This window comes from Thermobia domestica, chromosome 8, assembly GCF_964235325.1.
Source record: "Thermobia domestica chromosome 8, izTheDome1.hap1.1, whole genome shotgun sequence".
Classification (NCBI taxonomy): domain Eukaryota; kingdom Metazoa; phylum Arthropoda; class Insecta; order Zygentoma; family Lepismatidae; genus Thermobia; species Thermobia domestica.
The window spans coordinates 19,705,396-19,719,508 of NC_137461.1; the positions used below are offsets into that span (position 1 = coordinate 19,705,396).

At 35.2% G+C, this 14,113-nt stretch overlaps 1 protein-coding gene across 1 annotated transcript in view; it reads left to right on the plus strand.

Moving 5' to 3' along the window:
* Nucleotides 1-14,113, plus strand: part of LOC145692753 (phenoloxidase 2-like) — an 87,225-nt gene that overhangs the window by 30,797 nt on the left and 42,315 nt on the right. Inside the window, exon 4 of the mRNA XM_081768195.1 lies at nt 10,493-10,688. Coding sequence (XP_081624321.1) covers nt 10,493-10,688 — 196 coding nt within the window. The remainder of the gene's footprint in view (nt 1-10,492; nt 10,689-14,113) is intronic.

A 14,113-nucleotide genomic window follows, 5' to 3' on the forward strand; every position in this document is an offset into this window, starting at 1 on the left:
TTAATTTCATCTCGTGAAACTGTTAACAACATTTTTTCTCCAAAGTTCCCAATTTTCATGAAATAGTAGGTATTTTTTCTTTCAGGCTGCAGTTAGGTCTATTGTTTATGCTGTTATGCATGAGAGTTGGGGAAATTAAGCCAATTTCAAGATTACATTTTACGATAACTTCTGTGCTTTTGTTAAACCTGATTTCATGAAGCAACTTTTTTTTTTTTTTTTTTTTTTTGAAAGTGTAAGAACTACTATTGTTGGTAGGGACTGAAACTGATGAAGAGAAAGATAATGCAAATATAAAAGTTGAAAAGAAATCCGCTCGCTTCTTTAACACACAGAACAAGTAGTGGTGATAAAACGTTATTTTGTGAAGAAGAAATAAAATATGTAATTCTAGCCCCAAATGTCTTTTGGGCATTAATTAGGAAAAAATAAAATTAAAACTAATTTTTCTAAAAACGAAATAAAATATTTAACTTTAGCTCCAAAGGTCTCTTGAACATTAATTGGGATGAAAATAAAATCAAAGTTGAATTTGATGAAGAAAACGTAAGACATTTAATCCAGCTTCAAATGTCTTTAAGGTTAATTGAGAACAAAAATGAAATGTATAAGTTCTTTACCACTGAAGAAAAAAAGATCAATAAAAGGCAAATATTTGGAAATGAAAGAATTCTAGTATTTTGTCTAGCCACCTTCTGCTTCTATAACGTCACCCAAACGATTAGGTATACTAGCTACAAGATTCGAGAATATAGTTGGATGTTGTTGGATATTATTCCAGAGTTCTATTCATGTGCCTCAAGAAATGGCTTTGTTACGGTCTTGCCGACGTTCTTCCCATTCTTGAACCATTAACGCCCAAAGATGTTCTATAGGGTTAAGATCTGGCGATCGAGAAGGCCATTCTATACATATTAGCTCTGGATGATCTTCCAACCATGCTTGAGTTTGCCTCGAGGTATGAACACCGCTGTTGTCTTCCATAAACACGAATTCCTCTTGTTCTGGAAATTTTTCGTGTAGAGACGGAAGCAGTGTATCCTCCAGTACTTGGATATAAGTCGCACTAGTCATTCGTCCAGGAACAGGAATAATCTCGCGCGGACCTTCAGCTGTCATATAGCCTCAAAAATGAGCTGAAACTCGTCTTGAATATTCGGTGCGAATGACATGTTGTGGAAGTATCGTGTCCCGCGTGGCCTGTATAATATCATTCTCGGTTGCAGATCAGAGAGGAACACCTTCTCATCAGACCAGATGACGAGATCCCAATAGGCTTGTGGAAGACTCACGTTCTTCTTAGCCCATTCTGAACGCCTTTCCTTGTGGTAATCTGTCAAAATAGTTCTCATAACTGGTTGTGCGTGATGGAGTCCAGCCGCAGTAAACCGTTGCCTTACTGTCTGATGTGAACATCCTAGTTCAACAGCTTTGTCTCTTAACACAGACACTACTTTAGTTCTAGGCACTTTTACTGACACTAGAATCACAAACGAAATACTCCACAGGATGTATGAATGTGAAGGCGTGTAATAAGGATCAGAGTAATAATATGGGTTGATTTATTTATTGATGCATGTTCATTGTGGGTATTATTAATTTTATTTTTGTAAAGAAGCAAGTTACTACCCGCAAATATAAATATAACTCTAACTAAACTCTTTTTCTATTTTTGAGAAAATAATATGACGAGTGTGGATTTTTTACTTGTTTTTGGGTGTGAGACTGTTGACCAGGGTGAAAAAACATCATGATCTTTTTTAAAAAAAATATCACTTTTGTTGATTTTTTAAAATTTAAATCGATTTTTTTTATTTATATCAAAACTTTCTCCTTGTATAATACAAGTCGCGAACTGCAGAAAAGACATTAGAAATTAGTATTAAATGTTAATTATGTCATTTAGGTGGAAGTATTGGGATTTAATTTTGAATTAATCCCCAATCGTTTACCTATTTCAATCCCAAACAATGTGTCTCAAGCATTAAGGAAAAAAGCTTACAGCAACGTTTATCAATATGACACTTTTCTTTTCGCGAAAGTTACTGATGTTTGGCAGGGCCATATTTTAAAAAAAAAATCGAAACTAGCTAGCCGCACGAAATACATATAAAGTCCATAAATTTCGCCTAAAATTAACTAACTCTATAGCGTATGGAACCCATAGGATCAATTCCACGTTCACAAAAGCTTTCCCTGACTTCTATACTTAGCCAACTGGATCCATTTTCTACTTTGTATTCCTATATCTGCGAAATCCATCTAAAAGTTGTTCTCCCATCTGCGCCTAGGTCTTCCTAATGGTCGTTTTCCGATTGGTCTTCCAGTTAAGACTTTGAAAGCGTTCCTACTTTTTTCCATCCTGGCTACATGACCTGCCCACCTGAGTCTCCTAGACCTGATGACCCTAACAATGTTTGGTAAACCGTACAAATTATGTAGTTCCTCGTTATGAAGTTTCCACCATTCCCCATTCCCGTTCCTTTTAGGTCCGAATATTCGTCTGAGGATCTTGTTCTCCAATACTTTCAGTCTATGCTCTTCCCTCATAGCAAGCGACCATGTTTCGCAACCATACAGAGCAACAGGCATGATTATCGTTTTATATATTTTAAGCTTCAAATTTCTCGGCAGAATTTGCGACGACAAGAGATTTTGAACTAAATAATAACACGAATTCCCTGCTTTTAGTCGACATTTAATTTCTTCGTGAATATCGTTTTCGTCTGTTAATATTGATCTTAGATATTTGAAAGTATTCACTTTATGAAAAGAATTATTATTTATTTAACGCATCCAAAATTTGCCGTATTACGATCCCGAATAACTTCTATGTATTTAGTACATAAATTTCGCCTGAAGTTTTAAACTCTATTATTTTTTATTTTTTTTCGCAGAGGGGATCGAACTTTCCTAAATACGACCCTATTACCTGAAAACAAACAAATAGGCGTGGGCACAAAAGAACTTTCGTCTTAAATTTTCATAATGATTTCTCCGTTGGAATAGTTTTAACGATTTAAAAACCCTATGTTACAAAGAGAAGAAAGCAGGATTTACCCGTTACCCGTTCAAAACGGGATTTTCTCTAATCATCCTCTGCATGATATTCGTTTTCATATTGTGCTTACATAATTTGAGTCTCATTGTATTTTCTTATTATCTTCCATAATCGAAATAACAGAACAGAAACGGGATTTTACTTATTTTCACTTTAATTTATTTCGGATTTTGATTTAAACCAACGACTTTTATTTAAAAAATCAAGTGATTTAAATCTTGATTAAATTCGTGATTTAAATCAGACTGATTTAAATCAATCCACCCTGCTGTTCACCCATTGAAATTTCCTTCAGTAGTAAGCAACTACTTATTCAATGAATCATCACTAAACGCTAGAGGCAAAGAAAGGCAAAGCAATATCGCCTGAAGGTCGTTTGAAATGCGTGTCTTGTCTTTGGTTTACCTGTGAAGTGAAGCATTTTGCTTCTTCTACTAAGTTCTGACACATTATGTCAATGAAATATTGGTCTGTTTGTGAAAACAAAGAGAGGAAAGAAAAAAATATGAGCTATCCGCGTCAGTCTATTAGATCTTTAAGCATGTTGGAAAAATAAACCATGTCCTGTATTTAACCAAAATATGGTTAATAAACTAGCGTTATTATCATTAAAGGCCGTATGTGTCCTGGAGCCTTGTATTATACCTGGAAAAGTTCGTGTCAGATCCAGAGGAAATGTAACATTTTATGATTATGCAACGATAAATGAAAAAATGGAAGTACGCTCTGTCTTAGTGTTCGGTGCGGAAGACCTGGGTTCGATTTCCAGTGTGAGTTTATCTGGTTTGGGACAACATGTTAGGCTGTAGGCCCATGTATCATATAGTCTCGGTGCTGCAAATTAAGTTAAAATTCTAACCATTCAACCCATCAGTCTTAGAGCTTATAGTATTATGAGAAAGTGATTGGTGTGATCCGTGATGCGTTGCAATTAAAAAAAGCCACAATGAGAATCACAATGCTGGATATAAAAGTTGATTTCTCGCTGAAGCATCGTGACTTATAATTAAATTTCAGATTTTTAGCTTCTAAAAATTGGGCCTATGGGTCCCTAATATAAGCTTGGCTAAGTAGTTAATAGGGATGCGCACGCGTCGAGTCGAGACAGAATTTTCCTGAGAAAATTAGAGTCGAAACACAGCTCTTCCAATAGAAAAATATACGTTTTTCGAGTCGAGACATCACTTTTACAGCACATTTTCGAGACGAGACAGCTTCAAATTTTGTCTCGTGCGCATCTCTAATAGTTAAATATATTCTAAAACTCATGAAATAGAATCAACAATTAATTTAAAATTATTGACTGAGTATAACTGTAAACCCAGAGCTTAAAAATAAATATGTAAAAATGATTAGACACATAGTTGCATTCGTCTGGATATTCAAAGCACGTTTTCACTGTTCACATCAGTTTAAAAATTATCAACCAACTAATTACAATTTCCATTCTCCACACGAGAAGAATAAGTGTACGAAAATGTTATTTGGGAAATATTTAAGCCCCTTTCCTCTCCCAGAAAAACAGCGAATGATAAAAGCTATCCCAGTCAATCCACGTGTTAACTACGTATGTTCAAAATTCATTGTAAACAGTTAAATTACTTCCTTGCTTGACCATTTAATTAGGATCGTGTAGCAATAACCCCCGTTCCCCACCCCGTACATTCTACAAGACAAATTATACTGGCTCGCTTGATTGAATTTTGACAATCTCTTAAAATCAAATAACTTATCTTTTCTGTTATTCTCAAGCGCTTATACTCTTACAGACTTTGCAGTTATCTTTCAGTGCAATGTTTTAACACACACAGACGCACTCATCAAACAAGAAAGGCAAATATAAATTTAGTAAGAAGAGAAAGCAGAATCGTGTTGTTATATTTCCATTTAAAACTTAAATGAACATTAATGAAAAATTAGTTTCACGTTCCACGATAAAGTCCTTTAGGCTAAAGGAGACGGATCATCAACGAAACTAATGTTTCTTGAAGTAAAGTTTTAATGATCTCCTAACGAAAATCCAATCCCAGACTAAACGAACCACAGGCGCACACGCTACCCACTAGATCAACAGGAACGGTTAGGGCTTCTTTAACTGTGTCGTAGAAACTTTCATTTCCATCGTCTCCAGGTTTGTTAGGTCATACCGGATCCAGGTAATGAAATTCTTATCAAGTTTCATTACTGTTTCCCAATAACAAATTAATTTCATTTTTCTCTTGACCCCAATTGACTTCGTTTAATAGGGATGATCGAGAAGCCCCAAAAAAATATACGCCATATTGAATCAAATTGACTCAATGTGGTGGAAGTTATTTTTAAACATATTTTATTATAATATTTAAATAACCAAGTTTCGAAGTTCAGAGGAACTTGGTCCCTTTTACGCGCTTATCCATTGCCAATTTCACCCGCAACAAATTCGAATGATGCGGGTGGCCTAAAGTAAAAATAGCCTATGTTTTGTTTAATCAAATGATCTTCAGTTGTTTTGCCTGTAACACAAGATTGTTATATATGTGAATGTGCAAAGGGTGAGTGTTTTAGCTTTCACCCCTTATTCTTGATAGAGTTAAATCCCAAACAATAGGATTATTAGTTGAAACCATAAGCCAATTTTCATTAAAATGAAACCAAAACAATAAAAGATAGTTGTGAAACAGGCAAACGGACGCACATACACACAAATGTCAGTTGAGTCGAATTGTAGCGCTTGTCTTTGATCAATTTCACTATGTTCCATAAAAATGGGATTTGTTTAAAGATGTCTTCGCGGAACAGTTTTAGTCAGGGACGAATAATTAACTTCCTTAGTATTGACTGATTTCAGAACCAAGCAGTAGAATTGTGGGAAAAGCTTATAGAACATATATTTCATATTGTATTAGCATCTAATCACTTTTATGGATCTCAAACCGGCTTGGTATGTTGAGGTGACTGAGTCGTGAGCCGAGCCGCTCGAGCCGTTGACAACACTAGAGGCTGCTTAGCTACACCCACCGGCTTCCACTGGGCCACTGCGGCCCCCACCTTTGTAACAGTTTGTAGTAATAGTCATTATCTTCACCCACAGAATCAGCTATAAAGTTGCGATGATTAAATTATACATATGTATTTTATTTATTTATTCACTAAAATATTTACGATACAGCCAAAAGATCATTATTTTTGTAAAATGTCTATTATTTAAATGGAGCAGAGTGAATATTCTATTGAGTTTAGAACTATCACTTGCTACACTTTTAGAACTAGACCTGATAGTTTATGCTCATTATTTCTGACAATTTTCTACAAATTACTTACAGAGACTATTCGGAGTAAATGTTTTACTTAGTTTAGTCATATTTTATTTTAATATATTTTAAATATATTTTATTTTATTCTTTTTGTTTAATAAATATAATTATATTTTTCTTTCTTCTTCTATGGGAATTAACAATTCTCATTTTTTCTTTTTATTATGGGAATAAGGAAAATATTCTGAACAATTTTAAAGCACTTAACGCCAAGGCGTAGATAAATATGCTATTTTATTTCGTTATCTGTGTGATATATGAGATATATACATTTTTCTTTCAGTATAATAATAGGGTATGTTCTAACCCCAACGGGTAGGAACTGACTGTGGTTAGATTTTTTCCCTAAAAACGGAGCTCGATTCTCAGTAGAAGTCTATCGTTTCCCTGTAAGTCCATATCTCATATAGCCTCGCTGCTGAATGGGACGCTAAAGTAAAACCAACTACTACAACTAATAACAGACATTCTACAAAGAGCTCTGCAGACCATTTTCTTCATAAGAAATATTTTTTTCATATCAAACAGAGCAAACATAAATGTATAATTACAAGGATTCTGTTAAAATCTTCCGAAGTATTCAGAAACCTAAGAAACCAAAAAATAAAAAAATAAAAAATAAAAAAATAAAAAACGAAGAAAAACAAAAAAAAAAGATTTGGTGTATGAACTTCTACCAAAGATAAGTTCTAGCAAGCGAAGTAGGCTATTTTTAGCATTATTCAATTTGATCAGTTGCTACATTTGCTAATAAAAAGTTGACGTAAAATGTTCTCCCTGAAATATACGTAAAGGAGAAAATACTTTTTGAACAAAGATCCGGCTTTAGATTGGTTGATTTATATAAAAAGAGTGAGTTTGTAACGACACAATTACAACCATGGGATTCAAACTTGTGTTGCGTTATTCAAGGTTTAAAGTTCTTAACATATTTCAGATTCTATCGAGAATCAAATTCAAGGTGTACATTTCAAGGTGAAGTGTCCCTATCTGTTCAAGAAGCTTGTATTTCAGAATCTACTGGCAATATTACCGCTAACTTCAAATACCCTGTATTTCATTCAGTTTAGTGTATTATAAAACATTGCTTAGTTCTATTATAAAATTGTTCATAATATCTGTCATATTATTTTCAATATTTTTAAGTATATATATATATATATATATATATATATATATATATATATATATATATATATATATATATATATATATAGAGGCGTGGCATGGTAATCATAGGGTTTAGGGTTCGAGTCCGGTCGAGGCAAGTTGGTATTTTTTTCCATTGTTCGTTCCCCATATCTTAAGATGTTTCTCTCCCTCCCTAATCATCTGATGCTCTCAACTGAGTTCTCCACTTGAATTCAACAATTGGTAATGGGATGCTCTCAAGTTCGGGTGAGCTTTTATATGTCTACTTACAAAATCAAAATTTTCGACAGAATATGGATGCTATCAGATCATTTTGTCTCCAATTCTGAATTTGCACATGTGAGTGTATTTCTCCTTCATCATATTTGCATCTCCCGTTCTTCTATGTTGTCAGTTATGACAAAAGATGGTTTGGGAGCAAGATTTCAAATCATAAATCGCTATACCAATGGGTTCACTCTCGCTAAGCATTTGATTAAAAGTATATGTTTTCATACTGTAGGAGGGGAGATTTTGCTCTTCCTACCCTCCCCCCGTATGTGACAGAATATTTATTTAGGTTCTGTAAAGTCATTTCAGATCAAACGACTTAAGGAGAGTTCATTCCAACAGCAACAGGATTGGACTTTCATTTTTTATCTTCACGAATAGGACAAATATCAAGTAATATATTTGCCCTAAGAACTACACGTCTGAGAGTCATCTCATTTTGGAGAAATGATGCTGTAGACAGTAGTGGGAATTTCGCCCAAGTGTACGGGAATTTTCAGCTCCTGGCGATTATGGCACCCGCCTTCCTTTACAGCTAATTTGGTCGCATACTCCCCGGCAAATGCTTCGGACTCAGTTGCTGGAGCACCTTAGCCGTAAATCTCCATATGGCTGTACCATCCAGAAGTGTCTCCCGCTGTACAACAATAAATAATCCATATTCACAAGTGAGACTGATTTTGTAGTTATTTCAAGTAACTTGTAGTTTGATGCCGTTATTTTGTATTTCTAATATAGGTTAAAAGTATTTATATAAATTGAGTTTACACGAAAGACATACAGTTGAGTTGTTTTCAGTTTTCACTCAAATTATTCTAAAATATTAAGAGATTTGATTATAATCATTATTATTTTAATTTCTCTCTCTCTCTTTTTAGCCAATGTTGCTAAACATATCGTCATCATCATGATCATCATAGCTATTTTGCCATTATTGAAAGGTCACTTGCTGCAACTGAGAAGCTTCGATGTACGGTGGTCGTCAGCTAGTCTCTTCGTCTTGACCCGTAGCAATTTTCTGCTTTAATACCTTCCTTCAACTACAGTCTCCTTCGCTCGCTCCCTCTCTTTCCTTTCACCATACCCTCTAGCAAGTCACTCATAATACAGTTCCTTCTCAGCCAATGTCCCAACCAGTTCCTCTTCCTCCTCTTAATTACTCTAAAATTCTTCTTTACTCCCCCACTGCTAGTATTTCTAACACCTCGTTCGTTTTCCGTTCAACCAAACTAATACTCTTATTTTTTTCTCTATGCCCATGTTTCGAAAGAATCCAAATTTTTTCATCGCTTTTGCATAATGTTCATGTTTCTACCCTGTAGAGTACATATTGGAATTCGTAAGAGAAAATCTCAATATTTAATTGGAAGTTTGTTCAATACAAAGATTAGTTACTCGTGGTTGAAAAGAAAAAAAAAATGACGCCTTTAGAGTGTTGCACACAATGTTATACATAATCACCATGCTTACCCGAAGGTAAACTATATTATATTTAGAAACATAAGTTGTTTTCCGTTACTATTGGCGCATTGTAGAATTTATTATCCCTTATATTCAGAGTAAAATTTACCTATGAAAAGCATTAGCTTTTTTAAAAACAAGACATGCAAGACCAAGCCCAAGACCAAGAACACCCGGGGCTTGGTCTTCGTCTTGCATTTGCTCACCGCTAGTTTTTACATCGATGTTCAGTGGAAGCATCGTTGTGGTTCGTGTTCTCATTGGTTCTCCCTGAAGCGCTGCACGGAATAAAATCTTTATTTGTTCAGAATTTCGTCTGCAGAGGATTATGTGTATCTATTCTCAAGAGGTTTTGCTGCACTTTAAATTTAGTTATGAAAGTCATATTAGTAGAACAATGAAGAATGTTGCAACAATATGGGATAAGAGGCACAAACATCATAATAGGCACGTTTTAAATAAAAAATACAAGGAAACAACAACTCAAATGGAAATGTCAGATAAGTTGTTCATATTTATTTTGAGAATTTTATGGTAGCTTGTTATTACATAAGGCAGTGGCGGTTACAGTGAGGGGGCTTTCGGGCTGAAATCCTTAAATTCCGGGATTGAAAAAAGGTAAGTCTTAGGTTTATTGATAGAGATGAACAAGAGATGAGACTCAAATATTTTTGTGAAATAAGAGACGAGATTTTGGCATTTCTCATGCCTCGTCTCGCGTCCATCCCTATTTATGAACTGTTTGGTTCTTTCAATTTCAAAATGTGTTTTCCCAATGATTTTTATGCACTGATGGAATAATTTCATACACGTCACAGTAATGTTTCTCCTCAAACTGAGAATTCACAGCGAGGATGCGACCTCTTCGCTATGTGTGTCCTTTATCCATCTAGACCTAGACATCGAGGTAGCGACCGCGACTTAAACCTCGACCTCGATCGCGAGGTATCTTCGGTATGTCTTTATCCTAACATTCTTCAATGGATTATCTTTCGATCCACCCATGTTTCACAATTATTTTCCACATCCTCTAGTTCACTTTCGAACACCTCTAGTTGTTTTCGATGCTTTTGTATAGCATCCATCTTTGTGCCTGTAAAGTAGAATACCCCATACAATTATACTTTTTTCTTAACCCTTTAATCAAAAACACACAAAATATTATAACCACCTAATTTCACTAGTGTAATATACAATTCTTCACTGTTTTCTACGGTATTTCTTTTGTATTTTATTACTCTTCTTTTTTCAGCCTGAACGTTTCCATGGACTGAACGTTAACAACCTCGTAGGTCCGCTACCACCAGATGTAATTGTTATTCCCATCAAGGAACGAAAAGATATGGACATAAAACCAGCATTGGAAGTTGGTCGAGGAGAATTATTTTCCACGTTAATACCATTCCACGCAGCAGCTGTTAACAATTTAATAAATTTATTTCTACATAGTAAGTACTTCAGTATCCACTGATAAACATGGTGATTGGTGGGTCATGTCCAAAATGATTGTTGCATATCTATAACTGTCTTCATATAATTTGATGATGATTTTGCAGGGTATTTTTAATACTGATGCTATGTGTATAATCGGGAAATGTATATTTGTGGTAAATTCCATAGGAAAAGAATTATAAATACGAAAATTAGAATGAGTAAAATAAAATGTTGCTAAATGGACAAGAAAATTTTATTTTTGATTTATTGTTCTTTTTCCTGCTCTTTTGACATGAAATTTGCCATATACATATCTTTGCCGATTATACACATACTAACATTATAAGAAATACCGGGTGAATTCGTTATCAAATAATGTTCCTAGAACAACATATTTATAGACATGCGACAATAATTTTGGACATGAGTGTACGTACCGTCTTTTAGCAGTTTATTTCATGGGATTTTTCAGTTGTAGAAAAGAAAGTTTATTTTTCCAATATGCAATATTCAAAATTCACACATAACAAAACGTATGAATTGTGAAAGCCATAATGGTGTAAGGGTAAAACAGAGTTTGTTTCCGAGAAAACAAAATCAAGTTTGAAGTGGGTTTATCCTAGAAGGTTTTTTTTAGTGCATTTAGCAGAAGGGCCCGCCTTCGCACGAGAGGAATAATGCTTATATATAATGTTTGAAAATAAGCATTTGAATAGAATAACTAACAACAAGCAACGCCTTCTGCGTTGCTCCTATCAAAAAATAAGCAACCAAGTACAATAAATTAAAGCAAGCGGTGCTTTCGACGTTAACCCTTCGTCGTTACTCTTGTCAATTTCCGGGCCAGCTGACATGTTTCTTTTTTGACTAAACTTTGGCCTAAATATCATTGGAACTGTCGCCAAATAGTTTAAAGACCCTGAAAGTTATGAATTCGACACTAATTTAGGTTATTTTGAACGTTTTATTTTTCACCTTTTCTCACCCCTACCCCGGAGCTGAACTTAGATGGCACTATACATCTCAACGACCTCGAAAAATATGGATTCGATGTGAAAGTGTGATTACGGTCTGCTCTGTCGGACAGGCTAACTTGAACAGTGGGTAACATCAACGATCATGACTTACGATTTGCTATCAAATCTTTTATGGACACTAATCAGAGCTGCAAACTGCATATTAAAATAAATACATCTTTGTTTGGATGTGGCTTATTTGTATACAGAAGCAAATGTCAATAAATATATTTATTAATTATTATACGTACTCATTGAAAGTATAAGTGACTTGGTGAATACACTACAGAGCCGCCCCTGGATATGATTTTGCCTGAAACAAACTACAGTATGTTTATAGTCATCATAATCAAGGATCTTATAAAATAGAGGATGTGCCCTTACAACAAAGTCTTGAAGCCATACGTCACAGTTTCGCCAACCCTACTCTGCTCACTCCGCCCAATAGGATTGCAATATTTTGAGCCAACAATCATGGCGGAAACGAAAGTAGCCAATCAGACTATGCTGGAAACGAGAGTAGCCAATCATACGTGCCGATGCTCGGTTGTTTTTTGGCTTAATCGATTTAATAGAATGACGATACATATGGGCAGATCCTCTAGTTATAACATCCTTCATTATAATAGTGTTCTAGTAAAGTAAACATACATCAAGCGAGTCAAACTTGCAGTTGTAAGCAAGTCAAGAATAAGGATTGTATACATGGATTATAGGGTATCACTTTTTAATATGGTGTACATGGAAATCAAATGCAGATTTGGCCACTTTACACATATTTGATTTTCAAGATCTCTATTTAAAGATCCTTTCGGAGTTTAAAAGATTCAAGTTCAGACAATGTAAATAGTTCTTATACAGTTAAAAAAAAAAAGTATAGAGTAAACTTCCCGTATAAGTTCTGCAAGCGGCCTCCCAAAATTACAAATTTAGGGGGGGGGGATTGAGAGTATTATACGAAATTTAACCATCAGACAAACAGAAAAGGTAATGGAGGTCATCAATGCACGGTGGGTAATTGTGGAGAAAGTGAAATTCAACTTTGGACTATATGAAGCCGCATAATGAGTGATGCCATATTAGGTAAATAAAAGAACATAATATACCAGTGTTTCAAGCTCACTATGCTAGTAACTAGCCTAGCAAGTATATGGTACAATAGGGGAGAGAAAAGTGCTGATTTAATGTAGTAATAGTCCATAGTGCCCCACGCCCCTTTGGTGCTCCACTGTAGTTTAAATTGGTTACAGTGTGTGGTGATTTGCAAGAGTGGGAACACAAGGCGACGGGTAAATCATTGTTTTTATTATTTCTGAGTATGACAGAGTTTGCAACACTAAACAGTTGGATGGTCAGGGAACTCTCGATTCAACCTTTCTGCTCTCACCCAGGATACTGTGCGGTTGGAGATGTCACGTTGAGGTATCGCCAAAGATGTTATAAAATAGAGGATTTGCCCATACCACAAAATCGTGAAACCATACGTTACAGCCATATTCTATGATTGGTGGTTTTCTTACTTGTGAAAGGTTATTTCGGGTAATTTCTTCTCTTCGATCGGAGGAGAGAGCAGTGGCGTAACTAAAGACTTGGGGGCCTCCCCGCAGACAGCGTGGGGTGGGCCTCTTCTCTACGTCCCACTTCACGATTTGGGGCCCCCTTATGGCTTGAGGCCCCCCACAATGAGGGGTCTGCGGGGCCCTTATTTACGCCCCTGGGAGAGAGAGAGGAGCATCTGCGGAAATTTAGCCAACTTGTCCATGTATTTAGGCGTTCCATAGAAACTTTCAAACTGTTTTTCTTATAATTTTGACAATACGACTTGAATCCTTTGCTGTAAATGCCCCATATCGTCATTGGTATATCCAACATGTGTATCTCAAAAATTGTAATTTTAAGTTCTCACCGCTACCTTATATGATCTAATGAGGGTGCAAATTAAGAACATTCATCCTCATTTTAGAAAATGAATAGGAAAAAATTTTACTCATAAAGGAAGAACTATAATTATCAAACTTGTTTATGTAGGTGGCCAACCTGTAGCTTTTATATTAACCGCTTATTTCATGTTTACAAATGTATGGCTACTACTTTTTTTTTTTTTTTTTAGTCTAGAACCATTACAACTGCTATACGAGGGTTAAAATAAATGTGGAGTTAAGTTCCAAAGTTGGTCATCCGTTTCTAGCAAAATTTTGAGAATTTACCGGGAAGAAATTAATAATTTGCTTGTTTGTGTGCTTGATAATGTATAAGGAGAGCGAAAGTTATTTTTATTTTCTTATATAAACTGTTCTAAGCATGGAACTATTTGGCAAGCGGAGGGAACTAGTTGGCGCAAGGTTACCTCATGGTAAGATTATGGGAATGTAATGAGCATTTGTTTTGTAAACATGTTGGTGATAATGAGGAAATTCTATTGA